This window comes from Camponotus vicinus, unplaced genomic scaffold, assembly GCF_025532165.1.
Source record: "Camponotus vicinus isolate PSW18456_S1 unplaced genomic scaffold, iyCamVici1.0 SCAF_2, whole genome shotgun sequence".
NCBI classification, from domain to species: Eukaryota; Metazoa; Arthropoda; class Insecta; order Hymenoptera; family Formicidae; genus Camponotus; species Camponotus vicinus.
In genome coordinates this window covers 1,155,077-1,178,993 of record NW_028141956.1, presented here as the reverse complement: position 1 = coordinate 1,178,993, position 23,917 = coordinate 1,155,077, and the positions used below count along the sequence as shown (strand labels likewise).

Genomic DNA, 23,917 nt, shown 5'->3' with positions numbered 1-23,917 from the left:
AAAAATGAAATTTTCTCATGTTGATATTTCGCAAATTATACTACAATTTAAATTTCCAATGATTGAATAATGTAACTCAGAAAATATATTCGGAAAAGAGATAACACGAATTAAAATTTTAAAATTTATCAGAATTTTAAGCTAACAATTTGAATCAATTTAACTCTTTAAAAATCAGGAAAAAATTAGAACATAATTATATATGTGAAAGTAATACGAAACGGTAAAGAAATAGTATGAAAAAATTTTAAGAATTACGATTCCGAGAACTTTATGCTATCTCTTTGTTGATTAAATATTTTCTCAATATTTTTCTCATTTTCGAAAATTTAAATTCTCAAGAATCAGGAAAATATAATCAACAAAAGATTGGCATAATATAAAAGTCCACAAATCATAATCTTGAAAATTCCTAAAAGATTTCCTGAAAACTTGAACCGTGAATAATTGAATTTTAAAACATATTGAGAAATAAAAATCTCAAAAAGAAAACTATTAGGAAAATATGATGATTAAAAGATGATGTAAACAAAAACTTTAAATCTACAATTTAAAAAAATTACAACTTTATCATTTCGTTTCATCTAAATTAATATAAATAATACTATAATATAATACGAAGAAAGGCTAAGTTATAACTTATTACAATCCAGTCTCACTATAAATAATTACTTACACAAATAACTAGAAGCATGATAGGAAGCGACATAAAAGTTGAATTTAAAAAAAAATGATAGAGTCAAGAGAAATGAATTGGCAATTAGTTTTCGAGCTTTGTTTCTCTCTAAAAATAACCGCTTCTTTTCAATGCTTTTTCTCTTTAATAAAGCGATAAAAATAAAGAATTTCTCAATCTATTATCGAGAATATGGTAATAATAACAAAAGACTGATTATATAAATCTTTATTTTATTAAGTCTGTAATTTTTTAATTAAAAATTGTGCTGCACTTAATGCAAAATTCCTTCGTCTAAGGTCTAAAGAGAAGAGCAATTACACTCGGGCAAAACGATAGACCTGAACAAACGCAAGAAGAATTTTCCGAATGCTGTAATATCCCCGATTCGGCGACATTGCGCACATCCGCGAGAGCCGCTATTGAATTTATTATTATGCATTTATGTAGATTGAAATTAATATTAGGAGCGAGAGGATCCGCGCGCGCGCGTCTGGCGGCGGCGACGCCGCGATTCCGAAGCAGTGATTCCATGGAAATCCCGCGATTGAATTCGTGGTCATGATTAGTTTCTCAGCTTACTTTTCTCCTTCTTCCGTTTCTACGCCGTTACAAGTAATGTCCGTTATAAGTTTCAAACTTCTTTAACGCATTTCTGATCGATCCACGCGCGCATTCAATTATTAATAAAAGCAATGTTTCTCGCCGATTTCTCCTGCCTCCGCTCGCTCGTTCGAGAGACAATTCATTACGATGATTAAATCAATTCAAGAATCGCTATTTATCAATTCCGAATGGCGTCCCGGGCGAAACGTTTTTATTTTCATTCGCGCGCGGTTAAAATCAGCCGTAATTCATTTGCGAAACACGCTCACCGCCATTTCGTAAATTAGAGCGCGCGTTTCGCGTTAATCGAGATGCGACGGTAAAACTGATTCGCTTTTATTAAACCCACAACTTGTCGCATAATTCGGTCGCGTAGCTCGCAATCGTTACCGATGCCGAATATATAATACTGTATCCCATCGCATCGTATAAATTCTGATCCTTATGGGGCCGCGAATTCTTCGTATATTTCCGCGTGCAACATGTGCGGGATAGACGGCGATATTTCCCCGGTATCGAGAATAGATATATTGAAACGTCATGGCGCAATCGTACGTGCCGCTACCGATTGAACGTGTTCCACGTTCTGAAGTAACTGTGCTTTAAAGAAACAACAGGTAACCGGGGATAACGAGATGGAAAAATAAACGACACTGCCATTACACGATTTATATTATGCAATAATGTATGTACTGCATCCTAAGATGGGACACTGAATTTTCGAGCAATCTCTTTCAATGGAACGACTTAATTATATCTGACATGTTGTGATATTATTCTTTTGCATAAATGTTTACGCACATCCCGTGTAATGGTACGCTTAAATCAGCCGCTTCATTGGAAACGGAAGGGAAAAATAATTTGTCGCATGTGGATTTACTAGTGTGCGAAATCGACGTACAAAAATCGTTTGAAGCCGTTTCGTGCATATGTCGCTCGTACGAGAATAACGACGGAAAATATATTGAAAGATCAATTTTATTGAGATTTCCCGCAAAATATATGCGAGCGTTGTCCGTTTAGCGAAGCTCGGGGCCCATCGAATGATAAAATCGTGGGAAGGACGTTGCACAAAATGCAGAAATGACGTGTATTGTATTTCTTCTCGGTCACCCTGTCACTTTTTTTCCCTCACGCTCGATTGCGATGTTATTTCTATCGCTCGTATATTTTCTGAAAATAAATAGAGGCGGAAAATCGTTATTTCAAAAATTCTATCCGATTGAGAAGCTTTCAAATTGTTTTAGATTCATATATATTTAAAAAAAGAAAACAAAACTGGGGAGATTATGCGATCACGTTCGACCAGGTTCTCCATTACGTTCTACGAAACGTAATCTTGACTTTTTAAATTAAAAGAAAATTTTTCTCGTAATATAAAGACAACACTCACTTTACGCCTACTTCGTTTTTCTCGATGTCGTAGAATTGCCTCAAGTTTTCGTTAACATTGCCGTCCGATTTGGCGCGTTTTCGCGACTTCCGGAGACTCGTCCTGAATCCGTTTAATCTCCGCATTCGATAAACTCGCTTCGCGACTCCGGGGATAGTTAGCGGTGCATCCGTAGGAAACGTCACGTATCTCCAGAATTCGTTCGTCGGCGGTGATATCTTGGTACGATATTTCCCGTAATCGTCGATCTTGTTACGAGCCGCGCGCTCGGTATATTTTGCCTTATTCCTCAAGATCTCGAAAACCTGGCTGCGATTCGGTTGCCTGCGCGCGATATCGTTCAATGATTGCTTCAAACAATTATCGAGTATCTTAGGGGTGGTATTTTTTGCGTTAAAGGCATCGCTAGAACGATAAGGCGTAAGATCGGTCGACGACGTGACGTTTTGATATCTCAATTTGATCTCGAACGGAACGATGGTGTTCGTGTCACTGGAGTTGGTAGAGTTCTCTATGGTCGTAATTTCGATTCCCGTAGTGTGCGATTCTACTTTCGAATGATCATTTCCAACGGGTACTGTTATCAGAAACGGCTGCGGATGCGAGTCATGAAGAGCCACATTGTTACTTGAAGTTTCATTTGTCCAATTACTGTTGTTCCAGTAATGCAGTTTGTTTTCGGCATCATCCATATCCGATACAGTTATATTTTCTTCAGTTTCTTTCTTCAGAGATTTGCTGAAATCATATTATCGAATTGGTGTCTATTTTTGTTTGATTATACCAATAGATTTTTTCCAGTCGAATAAGAAAGCCGATTTTGCTCGATTACATTCTCTTAAAATGAATCAGTAGAAATATTACTGATTAAAAAGATTTCACCACAGATATGAATCTTCATATACTGAATTCAACACATATATTGGCTTAATAAAGATCAGTAAAATATTTACTTATTATCGACACTTGAAATCTTATGACATCGTTTTAATTAGTAACATTTCATCGTTGATTCAATTTAAGAGAGCTTGTTTTTATCGAGCAAAAATTAATTCCTTCTAAAGTATATTATTTTTCAGAGTAAGATTTCACTAAAAAATCAATAATAATCGTATTTGCAAGAAGCTTTTCTTATTTTGAATTGCTATTTTTTGAAAAAAAGCTCATACATGTACATATTTGGAATAAAACATGTCTAAAACTAGTAAACATTTAAAGACTAGTATTCAAAAATTCAGAATTAAATATATATTACATTTTTTTAAGATATGACAAATTCATAAAAATAAATATTCTTGATAAAAAAATTCAGATATTTCTTTAATAAAAAATATACTGCTATAAAAAATATATCTCGATATAATATTTGTATAAGATGCATTTTAAAATACTATTGATTGAAATTATTATTGATTTGCAATATTTATAATTAAGATTATTAGTGACTAATCATTGCTTTTTAATGACAATATACTGATTTCACTTAGGAGAGCAACTTCAACTAATTCGGACGTCTTTACATACATTAGCACAACAGAAAAAATAAAAAAATGATTAAAAAATCTGTACAAGTAAAATAAGACATAATAAAATATCCTGCATTGTAAAACTTCGCGGTTCTAAGACCGGTAATAGTAGCGATCCGATAAATTCATCATCCGGAACTTCTCTCGCTCTCTTCAGATCCTCTCTCTCTTAGCTTAAATCCTAACTTAAATAGACGCGAAACGTGTACTGGACTAAGTTCGAGGGAGTTTGATTACAAGAGAACGCGTCTCCGACTGCACTTACCTTCGGCAAATAAGCTACTGCTGAATTGTTAAAGCTCATTTTCAAAGAATCACGCGATTCTCGCACTTGCCAAGTTTTCACGAAACTTTCGTCACGCTCGGCAAATCAAATATTTAGACAACGTATGTCACTTTAACATATCTCGCCGAAACACGTATAATCGCTCGCGACAAGAGTCACCAATTTGTTTGGAGAGACAAGTGTTACGATTGCATTGCGGTATATACTTTAGAAAGAAAATGACACGAATCGAAATTTATCTTACTCGCTATCGAAAGATTCCCTGGAGAAGACTTACTCTCGAGTCACATTAGAATCTGTCGCGTCGAAATTTTCCTCCATTTGATAATAAGCGATTATCAAAATGCGCATCAGTCGGACGAGTTTACGCTTGATAATCGACCCATCTGGCTGAGCTTCTTGAAGCAGCAGCAGCCTGGACCAATCCGACTTCAAGGTGCCGAAGGCCAAATCGGAGATCGGACACTTGAATCCAGCGGCCATCATTTTCACGGTAGGTACATCCGTGAGATTTAATTTCGACAAATGACCCTCGATTTCTTCGACATCGAACTGAACTAGGTCCGAGCAGTGATCGGAAAAGCTATCGACATATCCCGCTACAAAGAGAAGAATCAATTACACAGCCACCTCGTACAACAAATCACTTTAAACTGATAAATAAACTAACACCCTTAAAAATAACACCTAATACTATTTGTAAAAAATAGAGAAAACGTTATAGAGCTAAATAAAAACTTTGGAAATATATCGTCTCCAAATCTTTCACATACGAATTCAAGATGGAAATAAATTATATCGTTTAAGCTTAATTTAATAATCGTAAATTGCGCATGTTAATCTTTAAATATTTTTTGACGACGACGTTTTATATAATACATTTATGAACAGAAATTTTGAAATATCTCATGTAGTAACATATGATTTTATATAATGGTAATATCTCGTATATAATATAATTAAAATGATAATATTTCGTACACAATTAAAATTTGATACATAATATTCTCTTCGAAAAGGGACGTACGTATAAACGAAATACCTGATTTGTATATATATACTCACCGTTATTAAAAATAATCGCCGAGCAGAGGAAGAGAGGAATGTGAAGCAGCGTATACGATGGCACTTGTCGCGACATTTTTGCGCAGACTGATCGCGCGAACGACGGATTCATATATATTCCGTTTCGTTAAGATCGGCATTTTTTTTAAACGTTTTTTTAACACGTTAGCACGATTGTTATTACGCGCGCGAGCTCATGAAATACGTATACAAGGCAATTCTCTACGCGCCTCTTTTTCCGTAAAGTGAGAACGCTGCACATTTGATTCCGTGCGGAACTGACGCGATAACGTCACGGGAATGCGGAAATCTTTTTTTATTATACGCTGCACGGATTTAGTATATATATTCTATTCACAAAATCGTTGAAGTATCTAATCTCGAATTATTCGAAGAATTTTTATTTAAATGTTCGAGATTAAATACTTTAATGTAACTTTGTTCTTTGAAGCTTAATCAATGAAAATTTATTGATTGAATGTTTTATGGAAGATTAATGAATATTTTTTTACTGATTTTTTTTAGTGAAAGCATTCATATTTTGCTTCTCTGATCTTACTTGCGTGTCACTGATTATGTCAGTAAGATTTTATTGAAAAATATTAGTAATAATCATATATATTTGCAAGATGTAGCTTTCAATGTTTTTTTCTATTTTGATATTCCTATTTTTAGCAGAAGCATATACATATTTGAAAGAAAAAAATACATATAATATTCAAAAATTTAGAATTATACTCGTATTACATTTTTTTTACTATTGAAATGTGATAAACTTATAAAAAATAAAGAAGATTTTTGATTAAAAACTTAAATATTGTTTTAACAAAATATATTACTATAAATTTACTTCATATATAACATAAAGACATATTTTCTAAAATATTACTAATTGAAATAGCCATTATAGTAAGATTTCATTGACTTGCAATGTTATACTTATAGCTGAGACATTCAGTAGTTTAATTATTATTTTTCAATGATAATACACTGATTTTTTATTTAAGAGAATGTGTAAGATATATACAAAATTATGTTAAAATAAAGTTCACATTAATATTGAATGAGGAATGAAATTTTGTTGTATTAATAATTATGATTTCAGATGCCAATTGCATTAAGAATTATCGTGTATGTTGTGTATGTGTGTGTGAGATATTACGATAAAAACTTTTCAATATAATGTAATAAAATTAAAGAAAAATTGTTTTTTTAACCTTTATACGTTGTTAATTAAATAAGTATATGGGCAATTAAAGGAGTAATAAACAGAGACGCTATTACCGAGGTAGTTCCATACAGCGTATCTTTTATCAATTTATTTTCTGTATCTCGTTGTAAATATCGTCATCTTAATTAAACACACACATACATACATACATACATACATACATACATACATACATACAACATACGTGTCATACAACACACACATTCTCTTTCTCTCATACAAATTATTTTAATCACGAAATTCCACGATGCGCTGCTTTCGATTATGTCGCATCGACAACACTGATGCTAATATCTCTTCGATTTCATCGGTTTTTGTAGGTACACCAAACTATACGGCTCTTTTCGTATTTGTAACGCGTACATATAAAAATTATATATAGCGAGAATCTACCAAGTTACATAATTACAAAATAATTACATATTTATAATCATCGTAGAAGCGCAGCATCTCTTTTCTTCTCTCTCTCTCTCTCTCTCTCTCTTTTAGACGTGATTTACATCAATGGACTTGAGGCAGTAAAGCAACGACTTACTTAAGACACAAGACTAAACGAAAAAAAATTTAATAATTTGACATTATAATTATTATATAATTATTAATTAAAGAACTTAAAGAGACCACGATTCAAGACGTATCGCAAACAGTTCACATTTAACAAAAATATTTTATATAAAAAATCGCCAGCCTAATATTTCGTAAAATATATATGTTTATATGTAAAATATATATAAACATATATATAATAATATATATTTATTTATATTTATTTACTATAAATATATATAATATTTTTTTTCAATATAGATACTCGTGATGTAAATCAAAAGAGCGAGAATAAACCGTATCGTCAAAGAAACTTGTAACCACGTTATATAAATGCTAACGATTATCATATTCTCATCTGGATGTTGGGAAAAAGAGAGAATCTCATATCACATTACAAAGTTTTTTCCACGAAGAAATTTTCGCCACATTTTTCGAGAGTAAACTTTTTTGTACATAACGATAAATTACATGTAGCCTTAACCATCCTCTAATACGAGATTTCGATGATAATAAATCTCAAGCTCAATCTTATCTGAAACAAGTTGAAAATTTTGAACGTCGCTTTCGAGTGTTTGACGGAAAACGCGATCTTTATCAAATTCGATGATTTAAAAGAGCACGCCTCTCTTCTACTGCGAGAATTAAAGCTTATCGTCCCACTAATGTCATTAGCATAATGATTATAATTTTTTATCATTTAATTCTTTCTTTCTCTTCTATATTTGTTGTCCTTTCATTTTCGTGTAACAAATAGTTGTCATTTTTTCGCAAACTTTGTATTACACAACATATCGTTCTTTTTAACGTACTATTCTTTCCCTTATTAAATATATCATATTACTACTATTATATAATATATTTGCACAAATATACTCGCACACACGCGCTTAACTATTTGTATGTGTCTAGGTTTTTGTATCGTGTTTGCTTGTTCGCAACCCTGAGACTACGATTCTACCGCCATGGCGAATCGGTGTGATTATGTATATACAAAGAAAATGCTCGAAAAAAAGTATGAAACTTTATAATTCAGCGGTATACATGATGATCAGTTGCATAAAAATACTTGATGCAATCTTTTTTTCTTTTTTTTATCCTTCTTTGATGGAGATGTATGTGAAAATATTTGCTCTAATACATGTCAACGTCGTTAAAACCCCGCTCGCGCGATGGAAGAGGAAGAGGATGATTTTGCGATACACATCAAATAGTAAAAGGAGCGCAATTATTGGTAATTGATCAGGTAATTGGTCATTGACAATTTGTGACAAAAGTAGGATCATAGTTTAGTTTCGCAGAATTTAGTTTAAAGGATACACAAAAAAAAATAGAATTTTGAACAAAATCAATATAAAGAGAAATATCGCAATTTTTCATTCGAGAGGAGTTTTAAACAAAACTAAAGAAAGACGCTCGTAAATCCTAAACGGAAGATAGAATAATTGCATGACGTTTCATTAAAGGAAAGCAAAGGGACGACGTCATTTTGTTATTAAGAAGAAAGATGAATCTTGCTTTTATTGCACTGTATATCTACGATAGTCTAACGATGTAATTACGAGGTTTACACAGCTTTTCATTCGCTCTCCAATAGGAGAAATTACTAATGAATTTTAAATTTTTAAGATATATCACCGTTTAATTTTAATTCTAAGAAATTATAAATCATTAAGAATGAAAAATAAACAAAAATTCAATTTGAGCGGAAATTTTTTTGTAGTTTACTTTTTAATTTTCAATTTTAACTTAAATAATTTTTTTCACAAAAACGATAGAATAAGTGACAAGTGTAAATGACATTAAATTTTTTATGAACCGTGATAACCTCGTGACCAATAGTCGTCACAAATAAAGCTCCATAAAACTCATTTTTTCACATATGGCTGGCGTTTCTTTTTTAAAAAAATCTCTATTATTAAAGGCATATATAGCGTTTCTATTGCGCGGCGTTAACCCAAGTATTGATATTATGCACACGAATATATTCACTGATTTTAATAACAATATAATTAATAATAACTAGATAATATATAAAGATCCCTGAATATATAATAAAATAATAGTAATAATATTATTAATTGTATATTAATGTAATAATAATGATCGTAATAATAATATGTGTGATCGTAAAAATAATATTAATATAATTATATTAGCAATAATATATTTTCTTACTCTTTCTCTCTTTTTGTGTGGCACGGGCAGACATGTTTTTTAACAATCGGGCTAATATTTCGACCGCTTAATCGCGGTAATATGGCAATAATTTGGCCAATCCATCTTTAAGATACATTTCTGATAAAAATTCCGAATTGCGTTCCTTGGGAAAACAATTCGGCCATTTTATCGTCATCTTTCTTTTGCTCTCATTTTTTCACACTTGATTAATTTCGATCTCATTTATGTATTATACAAAGATGTATTCTAAGGTATAATGTACAAAGATGTGTGTATTTCTACATCGCTATAACTATGGATGTTATATAATACAGCTATCACAAACATATTGATTAATGTTACTCAACTTGCGTTCTTTTTCACATTTAAGCTATTATAATTAGTGCTAACGTAAACGAGGCAATGTACATCGCATGCCAAAGACGTAGGAAGAAAATTGTAATTCCCCCAGCTCTCTTTGCATCAATACATCGAATGAAAGAACAAAAATAACAATGATTAAAAGAATCAAGAGAAAATGCCGTTCAATAACAATAATTTTGATTGTTGATTCTTGAAGTATTCTGTGTTTCTCGAATACCAGTGGTATCACTAGTACATTAAACACCCACAGTTATCTACAGCTTATCCGATTTCTACGATTCGGTATTGCGATCATGACGATCAAACGGAAACACTTCGTTCCCACAATAAAGCTGATCACTGGTTTCCGCACATGTTTATTCTAATATGAGTACTTTGAAAAAAAAGTCCTCTCGCATCTTGTACTGCTGTTCCGACATAAAAGTTACATCTTTCTTTCTTTCTTTTTGTACCTGTAAATGGGGTACTCGAAAAGGAAAGGATACGTCAAACAAAGACGCGCTTACCGTTTTGAAACGATTTGCAACTCGCGATTATCGCCGGAGACATTAGCCAAATCTTCACTTTCAACATTCTTTCCGTACGCAAAAGAAAATAAAGATTCGTGAGTCCATTAGAAAATAAAAAGCATCGTAAAAAACCGATAACTTCATTTCTCTCACGCACTATCACTTATCGACACCAAAATGCTCTCATATTCGATAACGATGTACAATGATAATAATGATCACGTTAGTGATGAAGAACATTGCAAATTTACGATAAACAATGCGTGAACAGGTGTCGAATAATCGAATTATCGAATTTACAATGCATGTTTCATCGATTACAAACGTTCTCGAGCATCTCCTCAAATAACTTATTCATCGGTACCTTGCCCGTTCTGTACACACTAGACCAAAATCGTCTGACAATTCCATCGGCCTGTCTAAGACTTGGTAACACTAGGAACATATTCTGCGTTGCACGAAGGGCCTGACCAGGCCTCACCGCCGCCACACAGTCTGACAGGGAATTCAAGATAGAATCACGAAAACGGTAAAGTGCTTGCGGCTCATCAGATCTAGCATCGCTGTTCGCTAAGATCAATGCTTTCAACACATAATATTCCTCCCGCGTTAAACCCAACCGCTGGATCCTCTCGACGATTTGAATACACTGTTTAATAAAAAAGAGATCAATTCGATAAAAATCAGCATACTGACGAATCAAGAAAGATAATAGATGTAATTTATTGCATGAATTATTCTTTTATGTCATATAATTTAAGAAATTTTCAAACATAATATATCTTTAAAGTATATGTATTAACTTCTATTTCTACATCTTATTAAATTATTTTAAATATAAATTCGTTTCTAATGGTTAAAGAGAAATAGGAATATAAGAGCATAATAAAAGTCTATCACAAAAATTACATACATGTGTGTAAAGCTCCATACAGTGGCATTCGCGCGCAATTCTTTCATCTAATGTAAAATCTTGCGCAAACCTCAATCTGCCACTATTTGGTGTGCTTCTCCAAGCCAGAGTGAAAGTTAATATTTCAGCCCAAGTACTCTGCAGAAGTCGCATTTGGTCATTTAACGCTAAGCTGCTGAATCCTGGGATCTGTTTCGCCCAACCTGCAAGAAAATAAAAATTAGGCACTTGTTAAATGTCGAAAACTTGAAGAATTTATAATCACTAGTATATAAATATCTATGTATAAATACGTGGCTGATATCTACCAATTATGCCAACCAATTCTCGATCGTAAAGATCCGACAATTGTCCGAGAACTTTTTGGTCTGTTTCCTGTGTGGAGATGTTGGATACTTGAAGCATGTCTGGTTCGCAAGCTGCTAAAGCTTCTACCAACTTGTTATCTGTAAAAGATGAGACACGATGTGTCTCTTTATTTAAATTGCCCTAAGGCAAGGCATTAAACATATCACTAATGTAAAATAAAATTTTACCCAAGTTTTCAAAGAAACAATGTAAATAAGAAATGCATGAAAATTGAAATTAAAATAAATTTAAGATTAAAAAAAAAATTAATATTGTGAAAAAAGACACGACTTGACATTAAAGCTTACTTATCGTTTCGGTAGGACCTCCCGACGCTACGTTAGCTTGAAACATTTAATAATTTAATGTTATTAGCGTCTTTCTTTTCTTTCATTTCTATTCTCTCTCTATTTCTCTACATAGATATCTCTCTTTAATATATAATATAAAAACCGATGCAAAACATATGCGACGCAAAATTGTAGAAATATAAGGCGAAGTACCTTCAAGTGTGGCGCTCTTGACCGGCGTGTAAGGATCCGCGGATCTTCTATACTTTTGTCGACCGCCTCTAACGCGATCCAATCGCACGCCTTCCTTCAGCATTCCTTGCCGCAAACATTTCTGAAATCTACATGCCTGGCACGCTTTCCGTCTACGTTTATTTATCTCACACTCGCCATTCGCCGGACAAGTATACTCGATGTTTCCTGTAAAATTACTAGCTATTTTATCGTAATATACACGGTTCAGCTCCAGATAGCACCAACAAAGTTTTCAAATGTTACAATGCTACGCGTCTGCAAACTTAAAGTCCAAATATATTATATATACATATTCAATATATATGTATATTCAAATTATATCACGATCGAAAGTGCATCCAGTAAGTCCTTGGTGCTATCTGGACGAATTAATGCGGCCTATTACGGAAATCGATACGAAGCCCGCTTACCTTGTATAGTTCTCTTGAAGAAAGCCTTGCACGCTTCGCACGAGGCAACCCCGTAATGAAAACCGCTCGCGACGTCACCGCAAACAAGACAGAGTCTTCTGGGTATCATGTCCTCTTCTTTAACGCCGTCCTGCAAAAACAACAATGATTCTTCACAGTGGTTCGGATATATAAATCATCCCTAATATAAACTCGCGTTTATTGCAGACATATTTTCGAGACGCGATCACACACCTCTGGAGTGCCTAAAGGCTGCGTCGTTGAGGAACAATGATGCATCTCTGGGCTTTCAGGGCTACCATTGCTACCGCCATAATCCTGCGGAATATCCAATTTCGTGCATATTGACTGAAAAAAGTAAATAAATAATTAAATGTATGTACATAATAATTATATATATATATATGTATACAGGGTGTCCCAGACCACCCGTACACCCCTTTTAAAATGAAAATAAATGGCTTTTATCAAAAATCGCGAACAATTTTTAAGTAAATCGGGTACCCTCTATCAAATGGTGATATTTTCAACTTTTGATTCCGATTGGAAATACGCCATCCGGATCGGAAGTTGAATTTTTTTAGGGGAACATGATACTTTTTATTACAGATTCGAATTATACGTGAAAAAATAAGAAACTTTTGTATCAAACGTTTTTTCCGAGGGGTAAACCGCTGAGGGCATTGCGGTGTACAGATTTGAGGCATTACTGGGCATTGCTTGGGCATTACTTGGACATTATTAGGTTTTATTGAAGTATTAATGCGTATCATGGACGTTATTAAAGTATTATTAAGTCTTTTCTTCCAAATAATAATTTTAAATTTATTAAAATTTAAATTATTAAATTTTAAAAATTTAGCAGTAATGCCTAGGAATTGGGCATTAGTAGGCATTAGTGTACATAATTTTGATCAGCGGTTTACCCCTCGGTTTTTTCTGAAAGCCTCTGTCAATCTTAAAATTGACCTTGAAAGTAACTGTGATGAAATAATGAACTTCAACAGAGGTACTTTCAGAAAAAACGTTTGATACAAAATTTCTTATTTTTTCACGTACAATTCGAATCTGATAAAAAAAAGTACATGTTCCCCTAAAAAAATTCAACTTCCGATCCGGATGACGTATTTCCGGTCGGAATCAAAAGTTGAAAATATCACCACTTGATAGAGCGTACCCGATTTACTTAAAAATTGTTCGCGATTTTTGATAAAAGCCATTTATTTTAAAAGGGGTGTACGGGTGGTCCGGGACACTCTGTGTGTGTGTGTGTGTGTGTGTGTGTGTGTGTGTGTGTATATATAATAATTGAAATGATATTAATCGATATATAAAGTAGCTAAAAAAGCTTTCAAATTTTCAAGAAACTTTAATGCGTTTCGTAATATTTTTGATTGTTTCCTTTCAAAGGGAGAAAGGAAGGGGTACTAGTCGCTCTTTGATTTTTACGTTAAATAAATTATATTATTAGCGAGATATGATTAATATTAATGCAATAGCGATGGAACACCTCATACATTTGGCATAAAAATCTAATCTACATGGACGGGAAATCGAGTTCTCTTAACAATTTCAATACCTCCTGATGCTGGAGAGTCGTGGTCGGCGAGCATACTTGATAATTTTGCGTGGGCGTCGTTGGATTATCGATTTCTTGCTTGATGTTGGGCATCGTCCTGTTATTCCCGATCATGCTTTCCGTGGTAGCGTCAGACATCATACAGACCTGCCATAAGGTACGAGAGAAACAAAATGTAATCTCCGAGATATCGAGATAGCGTATCATTATCTTTACGATCATCTATTAATGCGGCGACGATTGTAAAAACGCGAGGATCCGTAAAACACGGCGATTCTTTTGAATGCGAAAATAAGAGAGCCGCCGTCTATACAGTCGCGATTGCATTTTTTTGCGCCCGCTATATTTAAGTACGGCCAACGCCTTGAGCATTTTTAGAATTGACTTCGGAGAATTCGCGGTATATCAATGCGTTCTTTCGCAAAGATCGCACATACTTTCCTCTACGCGAATCACAACACGCTACGCGCGATCTCCCGCTCGAATGTACAAAAGCGGAGAATCCCGATTCATTAGAAAATGTAAAAGGAGCCTCTGAGAATTTCTGCGTGTGTTACGAACTGCAATGTAAAGCGAACTGCAATCCTGCACGAGCGCAGGATACGATTACTCGGCTGCTGACTTGACGATAACTTTAGCCGATGTTGAAAATATCGGTGAAACTTCGCTTGAAAATACAAGATTTCCGTCTTTGTTTATCTCGCCGAAGATACGTTTTGAAAATTTCCTGAAGATCAACTTTCACTCATATCAGTCTTTTAATTCCAAGAGATAAAATATATGAAAAATGTTATCCTGATTACAAATAATTCAGAAATATCAATACAATCAAATAAAAATTATCAATAATGCGACAAGTATTTATTTTGGATTTGTAAGACTAGCTGTAGAAACTGATGTGTGTAAAAGAGAATTATAAAATATTTGTCCAAGATGTATAGAGAGAAATATTCAATAAAAAGATTTATTAAAAGATTAATTTCTTACGAACGTATTAAAAGACATAAGACATAAGTGACACGAGTATTAATATGACGTAACAATTAAAATTTCACAACGGCATCACTTGGCAACGTTGGATTAATACGAACAGATTAGCTGCGCCCTAAATTAGGGCGTCGGCGAATAAAGTAACGGTGAAAGGATTGCGTAAGTCCCCCCATCCCCCTCCCCCTTCTAACCGCTTCGTTCGGTATCGTGTGTCGTGTGCCAGCGGGAAGGCGAGACTCAGACGGAGGAAGGGACAGAGAGAAACATCTAGTCGTCCTTGAACTTGATTTTTTTTCAGATGCCAAGTCGCGCCTTCGCATTCTCCGGCCTCGATCAGCATATCAATGCTGATCGAGTCGGTGAGATCAGACGTCGCGTGAGTCAGATCCCCTCGAAGCTCGATCGGAATTTCACCCACTGAAATCAATCAACTTTTGATTTGTAATCCCACCGATCCAATTACGAGTAATTGTCGCGAAGCAAAGTAGGCTTTTGAAGATGGATCGCGCGAGTTAAGGGGCTACAGAACTCTCTCTCTCTCTCTCACAGGCCTATCGAGAATATTGTCGGAAGGATGCGAATTGTTCGGTGCTATTCGCGTTTGGCACTTCCGTTCTCCGAGTCAAAACTTTTTTTCTTTGGTATCAATACATCAAGATCGATCTCGAACCAATCTGGCTATAAATCGCGGGAGAAAGGGAAACCTAGACCTGGTGAGCAACCGGTCCTTATGTTCGTTACAATATTCTAGCGAGACAGGTTGCGCATACAGAAGGAGAGAAGGGTTGCATAAGTGTCTCCCCTGCCCCCCCCCCCCCCTCGCCGCCCCGATTCGATCCACGTTCGATTGAGAGCTTGGGAAGCTGGCGAGGAAGATCAAAGAGAGATAGAGAGATATCTCGAAGCGTCTCTCGCCGGCCTTGAACTTGACTTTTTCTGCGGGAGAGCGAGAAGCTGCCGCGTTTGCGAAGGCCGCGGAGCCACGCCATCGCAATTTTAGATGCCGAGCACCGGCGGAAACGGCCGACAACAACGGCCTTGGGCCTCTCAATCTCGTTTTATCTCGCTTTATCTCCTCCTCTGTCCTACCTTCCTGCCTATGTCCGCGACTACTCGTTGTTTCACTGTGCGCCGACGCGATGCGACACAATCCTGATGCTATTATCAACACCACCTTCCCGAAGTTAGTACCCCCTTTTAAAATTTTAAGGCATCATTACAGGAATTCAGCTTCTTCCCCCTTTTCGAGAAATGCTAGAATTTCGATCGTTAAAAAATTATTCCAAGATGTAGGGTGCCAGTTTTATCCCAATGACACTTCTTCGAAAGATAATGCACCTCGCAAGAGTTTCACCGAAAAATATTGTGATTCAGATATTATGATTTCGATTGAAATAGAAAAGCTATTACATATCGATTTTCCTCTCTCTCTCTCTCTCTTTTGTATAATAAAAATATGAGATTCATATTTTATATTTTCCATATCAGATTCCTATATTTTTTACATTTAATTGCTAAACTTCCTTTCTAAAATGTATCGGGAATTTTAAAAGGTTTGTTATTCCTCTTTTTGAGGAATAACAAGAATCGATCGATTATATTTAGACATTCCAAAAATAATATGCTAATTTCACAGAAACAATAACAGCTTTTTCTAGCACGAATAAAAATAAATAAAAATAGGTAAACATTTCGCGAATAAGCGAAGGAAACTGATTTCAATATAATGATTATCGATTAAAAAGTGGAGATTAATTGAGGATTGAATGTGGTTGCAATTATGGAGGGAATAAAAATGTTGCACTAAAATTCCTCGCTGCAGCAATATTGGATCATATGACGTTAGAGGAAAAATCGTATAAATCTATTTCTTGCGCATTATACGCTCCAAAAAAAGATTAATTTCTTCGCAAGTGTTGTATAAATAAATATGCTCTAAAATTATTGCAAAAAAAGCAATGAAAAACTTCACTGATTTTTCGAAGATCTGTTTTATACTCGACGCTATTATTTGTGTTATTCACTTCTATTGTCAATTATGTTGAACAAAGACAATCGATTACAAAATTGCTGAGCAAACAATACCGTCGAACGACGTGAGAGCATACAATATCGCCTATACTGCACTAATTAAGATACGCCGCGATTAACATCGGTCAATAAACAGCTCCCTATCTGTTGCCAGGTGCGATATCGGTCGATAGTGCATGATTCGCATAACTGTCGCATAATAATTCTTCTCACCGAGCGTTCACTTTTCCTGAATCGAGACCGATAGCAGACTTGCGTAATAAACGCAAACAATTTTCAAGAGCAAAATCTTTTAATTATTTATCGTCGACTCTTTCACCTCCTAGGCATTATTATGGGTAAAGTCTAGCTACTTTTTTGGTATAATTAATATTTTTAGAAAACGATTGATTTTCTTAAAATCTCTTCTTGAAGAAGAGGATTAGCTTCTTTGCCAACTTTAATTTATTATAGAAACGAAATCCGTGGGTGCATAATCGATTATTTAATATCTTGCAACAAGTCGACAATGTTATCTATAAATTATTATAATTGTTTGCCCGCGTGGTTGGAATATCGCGAGCGTATGTACGTGGGCGATAACGGAATTAGAACGTAAAAAGAACAAATCGATCCCTCGAGGATGAAGACCCTGGGTCGCGGTCAAGGCTGAGACCTTGGTGAGAATTACGCTCCGATTTGGCATCGATCTTATCCAATAAAAATAGCGCGATAATACGATCGCGGTAATCTCGCGGTTCTAAAACAGCAGTGAGAATAACTCCCACGCTCCGAATATATTCGATGTGGATATTGACTCCCATCGAATCGCGAGTGCCATGAATCTTTTAAAGTTCCTCAGAGATTTAAATTTTTAAGAATCGAAAAATCGCGAATAAGAAAGAAAGAGAGAGAGAAAGAGAGAAAAAAAACTATAAATCGCGCCAACAATCCAAGTTGAATAAAACCAGATTTAGCAGTTCGTTACACCCTTCGCTTTCTAGAGGATATAATTTCGTTTACAATAAATACATGGAGAGACAAACTTTAATTTTGAACAGGATTTTTTTTTTAATTTTATTAAGCTTTATTGTATAAAAAAAATAGTTCATTAAAAGATAGGAACAATTTTAATACGCATAGGGTTTTCTTTTATATATCTTTTACTATTAATTTTTAAGATAATTATTATTATTATTGATTACACATCAGGCTTTTTTATCTCACTAAATTTCATCGATATAAACGCGCGAATGTTTATCAATGGAGCTCATGTAAAATCGAATCTACGGCAGACAGATCAGCCGACAGATAGGCTTGTCGATCAACGAGTGGCGGAATGAACTCTATGTCGAGTTGTACTTCACTGGTAGGGAACGATAATGATCATTCTCTTGGAGCAAAATGCTCGGAGGGGAGTCAAGTTTAAGGCCACGAGACATCGATGGCGTCATCTCAAAGAGAAAAAAGAAAAAAAAAAGAAAGAGAGCCGTCCTGCAAATCCTAACCTTGGACAATGTACGAAATAATCGGTGGGTAGGTGGGCAGGTATATATATTTCTGACTTCGTAACAATCGACAAAATTATCTTGTCTAGCGTACAGGAGCGTAGCTTCTATCGCGATATTCGATAATTGAGTTTAAATTTTATAAATTAACTGATTTCTGCGCTGATTGATTTATCAAAAACACATGAGAGAAAGCAGTTATTTGTCTCATAAACTTTATACATAAGAAAAGGAGAGGAAAATGTTACGTATAGTCAAAAGTATTGCATTTGTAGAAATAGGAAGTTTATTTTCTTCAACAAACAAAAATATATATAAATATTGTATTATCAATTTATATTTTATTAGTTTAATATCATAAACAAATAATAACAGAAATATTACATTTTTCATTCTTCAAAATAGCTTTCCTAGCCTTTCAATCGTCGGATTTTAATCCGATAAAACTGTAGGATAACTTGATAAAAGTCCGGAAAATAAGACTGATTATTCAAAAACAATTATAAGAGTATTTGCAAACCTGCTGGAATAAAAAAATCATAAAATAATAATTTAAAAAGAAACTATTATCAAGAATATATGCAGCTATTAAAAGCAAAAGGAGATTAGTTTGAAGAATCGAAAATTTCATACTTCATTATTTATTAAATTTAAATGAAAAATTATTAAAAAAAAGTATTTATTAAATTTAATTATTAATTTTAAATAAAATTAATTATAATTTTATTTATTATAATTTTCCGTTATTAAGACATAAAATAACGATAGTAAAATATAACTTAGTAATATTTATATTATGTTTTCGTGTTCATTAAAGTAACGACTTTCCTGTTTCTACGAGTGATATGCAATACTTTTGACCGGTACTGTATATTAAGGTTCACGTAAATGAGGAATGTACCTCTCTATTTTAAGCCGTAATTTTCTTATAACTTGTCAATAAAACATTTTCCGGCATATATATACATGTCCATCGGAATTTTTTTGCTCATTCGACCTTACCTTGCATCGATATACCGCGAGGAATTGGCCACATGCTCCATGGGCGCAAACACCCTGCACTTATTTCTATTTGAATACGCGCAAAGTCCTCTTTTTATAACGCGCGCTCCCTCCCGCCGTAATTAATTCTTGAACGATCACAAGCGAAATGGAAATGCAGAGAGTTCGTGTATCTCGGCACGTAATTTCTCTTAGTTGGACGGATGAATGCATCGACGCGTCAGTGATCGGCGCTGATCGCGATGCACGTGTAGTAGCTGCGACCTTCGCATTGCTACTCTATCACGACCATGTTCCGCTTCTTACCCGCGGCCGCTTGTTTATGCGCAACTAACGATGTGTCGTAATGTCTTTTTCAATAATCCGAAGAAGGAGGAATTCGCGCGAGCGTCCCAACCCTCTCTTCGCGCGAGATTAATCATCATGGTTTTTCAAATTATTATCATATACTGGGTGTTTCTTAATAAGTGCGAAAAATTTTAGATGATTTTTTGTTGAAAATTAAGTGAGGTTTTTCATGTAAACATTAAAAAGTTCTAATAAAAAATTGAATAGGGGTTGCTAGTTTCATCCCCTTATAACAATACGGGAGGCTGAAAAAAATATTAATAAATAACCTTTTTACTAGTAGAAAATATCCATCTAATTTCATTTCTTTAACTCGTTCCAAATTCGAGAAAAAAATAAAAACCTAATTTTTACCCCCATTTTTGTAGGAGTGTAACTTTACAGGGAGGGAGGTAGGAATATATGTTTATATGAAAAACCCCCCTTAATTTTCGAAAAAAATTCAAAGAATCATCTTCTAAAATTTTTCGCACTTATTAAGAAACACCGTGTATATGTATTGCTAGATTAATGCGTAGAAGATTCATTTTGTTATGCAATTTTGTTATGAATCGAAATAACCACACACACACACATCTTCAATTTCCTTCCAAAAACCCTTTTAAAAAACCGGATATCTTTATTTGAATTTGAATTGAAGAAAAATCTCCTGGAATCGATTTGAATGATATTTCTTATATGATTTCATTTAAAAGCATTCATGGAATAAATTCGATTGGACAATCGTATAATGTTGACATGCAATATCTTTGGATAAAGTTTCGCGAATAAGTTGAAAAGGCTCCGCAAAGTCCTGAAAAATATGTTATCGATATAATGTTGCATTGACATAAATGCACATATATTTTCGTTATCATATGTTATGATCCCGGGCACGCACGAGGCAATATTTTGCACGAGTTTATAAATTTTACATTATGCAAGATAATTGCCGATTCATGAGAAGCCGAGGAAAAAAGTCGAAAAGCCGAAAATATCCAATGATGCAACTCTCTTGTAATTTTATTTTTCAAGTCGATATAATTTAATATTGAATGAATCGTCATTTATACACATCCGTTTCAGAATTATTAATAATAGTGTACAAGATATTCTGAATCTTTATCGAGTTTTCTTTCGAATTAAAAAAAAAGTTTTATTTTTTTTAATTTTTTATATCAGGTTACTCCGATATTTTTATGAATAAATTAAAAAAAATAGTAGTATGTTTCCTCTCTTTCTCTCTCTTCTTTTTTCTCATTCGTATCAACGTTACATGGTCACGAGTCTCAATCACGTGTTCGTATTTCAAATATACGATCGGCGGCATAAATTCCTCGTTAACCCCTTGTCAAGTTAGCCGAGGAGCGAACGAGACGAATAATATCCATCTCGTTATAGGCTTGTTAAAAGCTAAAATAGCTGCTGAAAATATTGAAACCGAGAAAGTTCAAGTACGCGCCTGAAGATTAGGCTAGGTTCGCGTGAAGCATCGACGAAACGCTAATCAATATCGATGATAGTATAAGAGGCGATATAAGTATTCCGCTCTTCGTGACGCCTCACGCACATGGAATTGCGTAAGGATCACGACGGGCGTGGGTGTGTACGCGAGTGTGTACGAGGACACGAAGCGCATCGAGAGGAATTACATGTCGCGGGAATCATTCTCCAAAGCCTCGTACAGCTCGCAAAAAGAATACTATATCGGATAATAATGTCAAAAGCATACGATACCACTTTTTTCTGTATGCAAGCGTGGAAATAGACATGAATAATTTTGCATGTGCGATAGTCATCGGTTGATTATAAAAGCAAAGTTGATCTACAATTATTGCGCACATTATCGATCTAAGAATATGTAAAAAAAATATCTCTCCTACTATAATTCAAAAATCATAATAAAGGACACTGTAAAAGCCAGAGATTTTTGTATTGTCTTGTAATTTTCAGTCGCATATTTGCATTCTTTTTTAAATGTGTAGATCAATGGACTCGATAACAAGATGAGGCATTGTCCACTTTTGAAACGGATGAGTCAAGATTTCATCGAGAAAAATACACGGCTGACGGATTCTCGATTTGTCTTCGGCTCCTCATGGATTTCAAGCATGACAATTTCACGTGGGAAGAGTGTTGGCGATAAAGGACGCCTTTCGCTTTACAAAGTGCTTATGCAATAATTGAAAAGAGGATGCAAAATCCTTCTATTCAATCGCTAATGACTCTATCGACATTTTGAAGAAAGAGCCCTTATTTCAAACCGTCCTCCGCGAGTCGGCAGTTAAACAGATATCCGACGGTTTTACAAAGAGCACCCTCTCCACATAACAGCGAAATAAAATGTAAAGAAAAATCAGAGTGTCGTTAATATTCATAATCTCGACGCACAAGCGACAATGCAATTGATCTATGATATATCGAACATTCTTTACAGACTATCTTTCCCTCCTCATCGAAAAGAACCAGCATCTTCCTTTATCACGATATACTCGAAATTCTTACACGTATCATTGCATCACGTGAAATATATAGAAAGATTCCCCCCTTCTGAGAGAGGGAATCGTCCTTCTTTGCTAAAAATTTTTCGACCGATTTCGAATCGACTTTTCCTCGCAAAAGCCTAAATTATTAACATCGACAGTTTTATCGCTAACTGTAATCGTTCTGATATCGCGGGAACGAGTAATCGCAGACAAAGAAGCAACACAAAAGCGAGAGCAAAAAAAAGAGGAAAAAGAAAAAAAAACTAGCTACTAAACCTCGAGGTATAACGAGGTATACGAGGTGTGTGCGTGTATGTGTGCGTACGAGAGAACCCGCGATCACAACAAACAGTTTTTTCCCCTCCCCGATGTTTTCGGAGTCCCGTTTTGCCGCACAAAAGATTTCGATTATCCTTGATCCGGCGGATGGAGATTTTTCGCGTCTAATTCGTATAATTCGCGCGATTATTCTATTTTCTCGAGACGCGAACTGGGGACAACGACATTCCTCGTTGTCAGAAAACTCCCGGGAGATCCCTGACGAATCAGGGAGTGCGAAGAAATTAGTCGGCGGGACGACGTTAGATAATTTAAATTATCTAACGACCCGACACGTTGTGTAACGTGACGACTCGCTCGTCCAAATAGATAAACAACTCGTGAAGAGCAATCGGAATTTACTTAAAAATCATATATCAATGTATATATAGAATTTATTGTTTACAATTTTCATCAAGCTGGTATATCGAAATCTAAAACTCGATTCGCACAATCATATACGAAGGGAATCCACGATGCGGGTATAATAAAGCCTTCGTCGTCGAGATTCATCCGGTATAATCGTCGTTTTACGATCTTGGAGAAGTACTTTCGAGATACAAATCTCTCGATCATATAAACATCAAGCTGCAGATTCTTGCGAATCGACGAGATCGCGAAATAACGAAGCGACTTTTTTTGTCAAAAGATACGAACGTATGACAGCCTTACGCTAATTCGATCAAAGGATCAGGCTTGAGGAAGGGGATACGGTACAGCGGGACGCACATGGAGTAAACAAAGCCACGAGATCGCGCGCACGGTGTCGAGAGGGAAAAAGGAGCGAAAGAGACAAAAGAGAGAGAAACGTGTGCCCTGTCTGAGACACATACGACATTACCACATCATACATCCACGCGTCCATGGCCCCGTCTCCTCGTCCCGCGACAACACCGAAAAAAATCACCTCCTGTCACCTGCCCGAGCTGTTTGACAGTCGGAGCGGGACGCGATACTCGGCTCGCGGATCTACTCCAAGAGATCCTCGGATTCCCCTCGACGTGACGAGCGCGAGCGAGCTCGCCGCTCGCGCGGATACAAGGCCCACCACCGCCGCTGCCAACAACACGGACGACGTCGACGGCACCGCGCGCCGTAC

The 23,917-nt window shown here is 35.2% G+C and overlaps 2 protein-coding genes across 6 annotated transcripts; both read right to left on the bottom strand.

Annotated features, from left to right (window-relative positions):
- Positions 1-926: 926 nt before the first annotated feature.
- Positions 927-5,667, bottom strand: LOC145966038 (uncharacterized). The gene is made up of 4 exons (XM_083089724.1): positions 5,553-5,667; positions 4,765-5,086; positions 2,676-3,413; positions 927-2,455 (listed from the first exon to the last, which is right to left on the bottom strand). The coding sequence occupies exons 1-4, from the start codon at positions 5,662-5,664 to the stop codon at positions 2,392-2,394; spliced, it is 1,236 nt and encodes a 411-aa protein (XP_082945850.1). The 5' UTR covers positions 5,665-5,667; the 3' UTR covers positions 927-2,391.
- Positions 5,668-6,856: 1,189 nt separating this feature from the next.
- On the bottom strand, positions 6,857-23,908 carry Err (estrogen-related receptor). 5 transcript variants are annotated; one of them, XM_083089719.1, is made up of 9 exons: positions 23,660-23,908; positions 14,178-14,324; positions 12,833-12,946; positions 12,599-12,728; positions 12,147-12,353; positions 11,952-11,987; positions 11,604-11,768; positions 11,296-11,498; positions 6,857-11,031 (listed from the first exon to the last, which is right to left on the bottom strand). In XM_083089719.1, exons 1-9 carry the CDS (start codon positions 23,681-23,683, stop codon positions 10,693-10,695), a joined length of 1,365 nt encoding a protein of 454 aa, XP_082945845.1. In that variant the 5' UTR covers positions 23,684-23,908; the 3' UTR covers positions 6,857-10,692. The 5 variants fall into 5 exon arrangements, with proteins under 5 accessions (XP_082945845.1, XP_082945846.1, XP_082945847.1 ...); XM_083089720.1 differs by having other exon boundaries at positions 11,604-11,741; XM_083089721.1 differs by lacking the exon at positions 23,660-23,908 and adding an exon at positions 19,688-19,930.
- Between the last annotated feature and the right edge of the window lie 9 nt (positions 23,909-23,917).